We start from the raw sequence: 3,245 nt of genomic DNA on the forward strand, positions 1-3,245 counted from the left end.
ACCAGATAATTTGGATGAAAAGAAAAGATCAAACGGTGAGTAAGCAGCAAATGAGGAGAGGAGAGAGAGAGAGAAAACTGACAGAGAGAGAGAGAGAGAGAGAAAAGAAAAGGAAAAAGGCTGAAAAAATGCGATAGTCTTATCTGGGGAATTTACTCTCGCACTCGGGTAAGCGTTAATCCGCGCGGTGTAACGAACACGCCGAAGGTAAGAACGCAGACGCCGGGGTTGGAGCTCATGCACCTCGAAAATACCTTCACATTCCCTCTGTCTCAAAACATCTGCAAAGCCACCCTTTATTACTGAAGATCCAAAAGTAATAAATTAACGCTAAAAATAAATAAATAAATAAAAAACAAAAAAAAATTTTTTTTTTATGTTTGCATGGCCGCAGGACGATGCACACAACATGCACAACACACTCTTAGTCAAAGCTGCATACTCACACACTCACAGGATTTATCAGCGCTCCAGGTCAGAGGTTCAACTTTGCTGCTGTTGTTGTTGTTGTTGTTGTTGTTTTTAATATTTTATTTATCGAATCTGAAATAAAGTCCGGAATAACTTCTCACTGTTACTTAAAGAAAAAAAAAATTAAGCTGTGATTCTTTTTTTTTTATCTTTAGGATTCACAGCTTAAATTAACACACAAATCGAAACGAATCAAAATTGTTTTAGTTTAACAAAATAAAAACATTACTAAATAAAGAATAGCTAAAAAAAAACAAGGACAAGAGCAACAACAAGAACAAAAGCATAAACAAATATATTTAAAAAAAAAATGTAGAAAGGCAAAAAAAATCCCTATAAAGTTTGGGGTGACGTTGCAGCTCGCTGTCGAACCCGAACCGAAAAACCAAAACCCGGACGAAAGCGAGACGGAACAGAAGCTCACTTCCGTTCGTTTCCCCCTCTTCACGTCCCCCTGTCCCTCTCCCGCGTCCCTCAGCGCTCTGTCTTTAATGCGTCCGTCGGGCCACATGCAGGGCGACCGGTCTGCAACTCAAGCTCTCCTGCCATCTAAGACCGCTCTCTCTCTCTCTCTCTCCCTCTCTCCCTCTCTCTCTCTCTCTCTCTCTCTCTCCCTCTCTCCCTCTCTCTCTCTCCCCCTCCTCCTTCCGCTCTCCCTCTCTCACGCTCCCATCTGTCAGGCTCCGTCCGTCCTGCAACTGACCGCTGCTTTTTCATTCCGTTTATGCCTAAAAATATTCCACAAATGGAGCAGACTTTACAGGTAAGCCATCCTACTTTGTAGAAGTGCCAACACACACACACACCCCTCCTCACACACACACACACACACACACACACACACATGCTTTTTCTTTTAAACACACACTCTCACAGACATACCCATGCACACACTCTCTGACAGCAACAACAATCCCATGTCCAGATCCTTCATTATACAAACTGCAGGTGCTATAGACATACTGTTAATAAAACACACACACACACACACACACACACACACACACACACACACACACACACATGACAAGCAGAAGCAGAAGCATGAGCCACAAAACATGGAAAGAAGTCAAGCAGAAAGAAGAAAGATGTAAAATTTACCTACTCTTGTTCAGAGTGTAAGGAGAAACACTCAGGCATTGAAAGTTCTACTGAATCCATCTGCACTCAGTGACCATCATTCGACCGGCGCGTCTCTAAATCAAAGTTTTTCCTTTCTCTCTCTGTCTCTCTATTTGTCCCTCTCTCTCTCTCTGTCTGTCTTTCTCTGCTCCTCCTCCTCCTCCTCTTGCCGTCCCGTCACTCGAGCGGTGCAATTAAACAGCAAGCCTTCTCCCAGTGACAAGCCTACAGGCACAGCCAGTTGGGACCAAAAGCTCTTGCACTCTTCTAATCAAGGACTTAAAGCCACGATCGGTGCTCATGAATATGAAGCGAGGCTTTGCATATGCGGTCCCCCCTCCCGGCCCCGTCCTCGTGCCAGATTGGTGCCCGTGCAGCCAATTGGAGCCGGACGAGAGGCTGTGTGTGCACCGGAGAGCCTGAGCCGAGGGAGGAGGGAGGGGACGAATCAGGGCGAGCCAGTGAGAGAGAAGGAGGAGATAGGAAGAGTGACATAGAGAGAGAGAGAGAGAGAGAGAGAGAGAGAGAGTGGGGGGGCAGTATAACGAGACAACAGAGAGATAGATATATGGAGAAAGAGGGGGATTTAAAGAGGCAGTGTGTGTCTGTGCTACAGCGCTGCTTATCGACGCGTGCTGTCAGGCCCGGAGATAAAACCCGCTCACGCCGCCGATACTCAACTCTGACTCTAATGAAGCCGCGAGCGAGACGACTGCACGTCTCATCCCGCCGTCATATCCTGCTGTCCTGCATGGGACCATGGGTAAAGTGAGGGACAAACAAACATAATGAAGCTGTGACAACTCCTACGTGTGTGTGTGTGTGTGTGTGTGTGTGTGTGTGTCTTTGATTGACATTTCTTCTTAAGAACTTATCTTGTAAAACTGATACAGTACGATGCCACTTTGTGCTGGACACTGTGTTTGTGTGTGTGTGTGTGTGTGTGTGTGTGTGTGTGTGTAAGAGAAGGCACCCATGAGATCACGAGATGAACAATAAGAAAAGATCAAAGACACCCATTTGTTTTACAAAGATTGGGATCCAAAAAAAAAAACCAATGTGTAAATGTGTGTGTGTGTGTGTGTGTGTGTGTGTGTGTGTGTGTGTGTGTGTGTGTGTGTGTTTGTTGCCACACACTCGCTGCATTTCCAGCAGCAGCAGCAGGGAAGATATTGCTGAGCTCTCGGAGCCGCACAATTCCCCACTGATAAGAAAATTCAGGTGCCGCGCTGAACGGCTAACAATCGCATCGCCGCGCTACGCCGCCTCGCTAATCATCTCCAGCCGCCGTCCACAGTCCCGACAATTCCCTCTGCACAAAGAACCTGCCTTAAACCTTCAAATCCTCACCGGTGGAAGAGATGTGACGATCATCAACAAAATCACACACACACACACACACACACACACACTCGAGTCATATTGCAAACTCTGATCTGACATCAGTTGTGTGTCCTTTTGTGTGTTTTCCTGTTGTTGTGTGAATAATATGTGAGAGTAACTTCATTAGATAAGAAGTGTAACAGCTCATCATACACACACACACACACACACACACACACACACACTACAGAGATGATGAATAAAGCTGCAGTGTGTGTTTTTAAAATACTTGTTCAGTTCATGAACAATCTTTCATGATATGATGAATG

The 3,245-nt window shown here is 45.5% G+C and overlaps 1 protein-coding gene across 6 annotated transcripts in view; it reads right to left on the minus strand.

The window, feature by feature from the left end:
- Nucleotides 1–1,804, minus strand: part of esrrga (estrogen-related receptor gamma a) — a 63,275-nt gene extending 61,471 nt beyond the window's left edge. For 3 of the 6 annotated variants that reach the window (XM_053510475.1, XM_053510476.1, XM_053510474.1), the window contains exon 1: nt 1,577–1,804. In XM_053510475.1, coding sequence (XP_053366450.1) covers nt 1,577–1,632 — 56 coding nt within the window. In that variant the 5' untranslated portion in view covers nt 1,633–1,804. Of the gene's footprint in view, nt 1–454; nt 525–1,572 lie in introns of those variants that run through there. The other 3 variants (XM_053510477.1, XM_053510479.1, XM_053510478.1) reach the window with 3 other exon arrangements.
- Between the last annotated feature and the right edge of the window lie 1,441 nt (nt 1,805–3,245).

The sequence above is a fragment of the Clarias gariepinus genome, chromosome 13 (assembly GCF_024256425.1).
Source record: "Clarias gariepinus isolate MV-2021 ecotype Netherlands chromosome 13, CGAR_prim_01v2, whole genome shotgun sequence".
Classification (NCBI taxonomy): Eukaryota; Metazoa; Chordata; class Actinopteri; order Siluriformes; family Clariidae; genus Clarias; species Clarias gariepinus.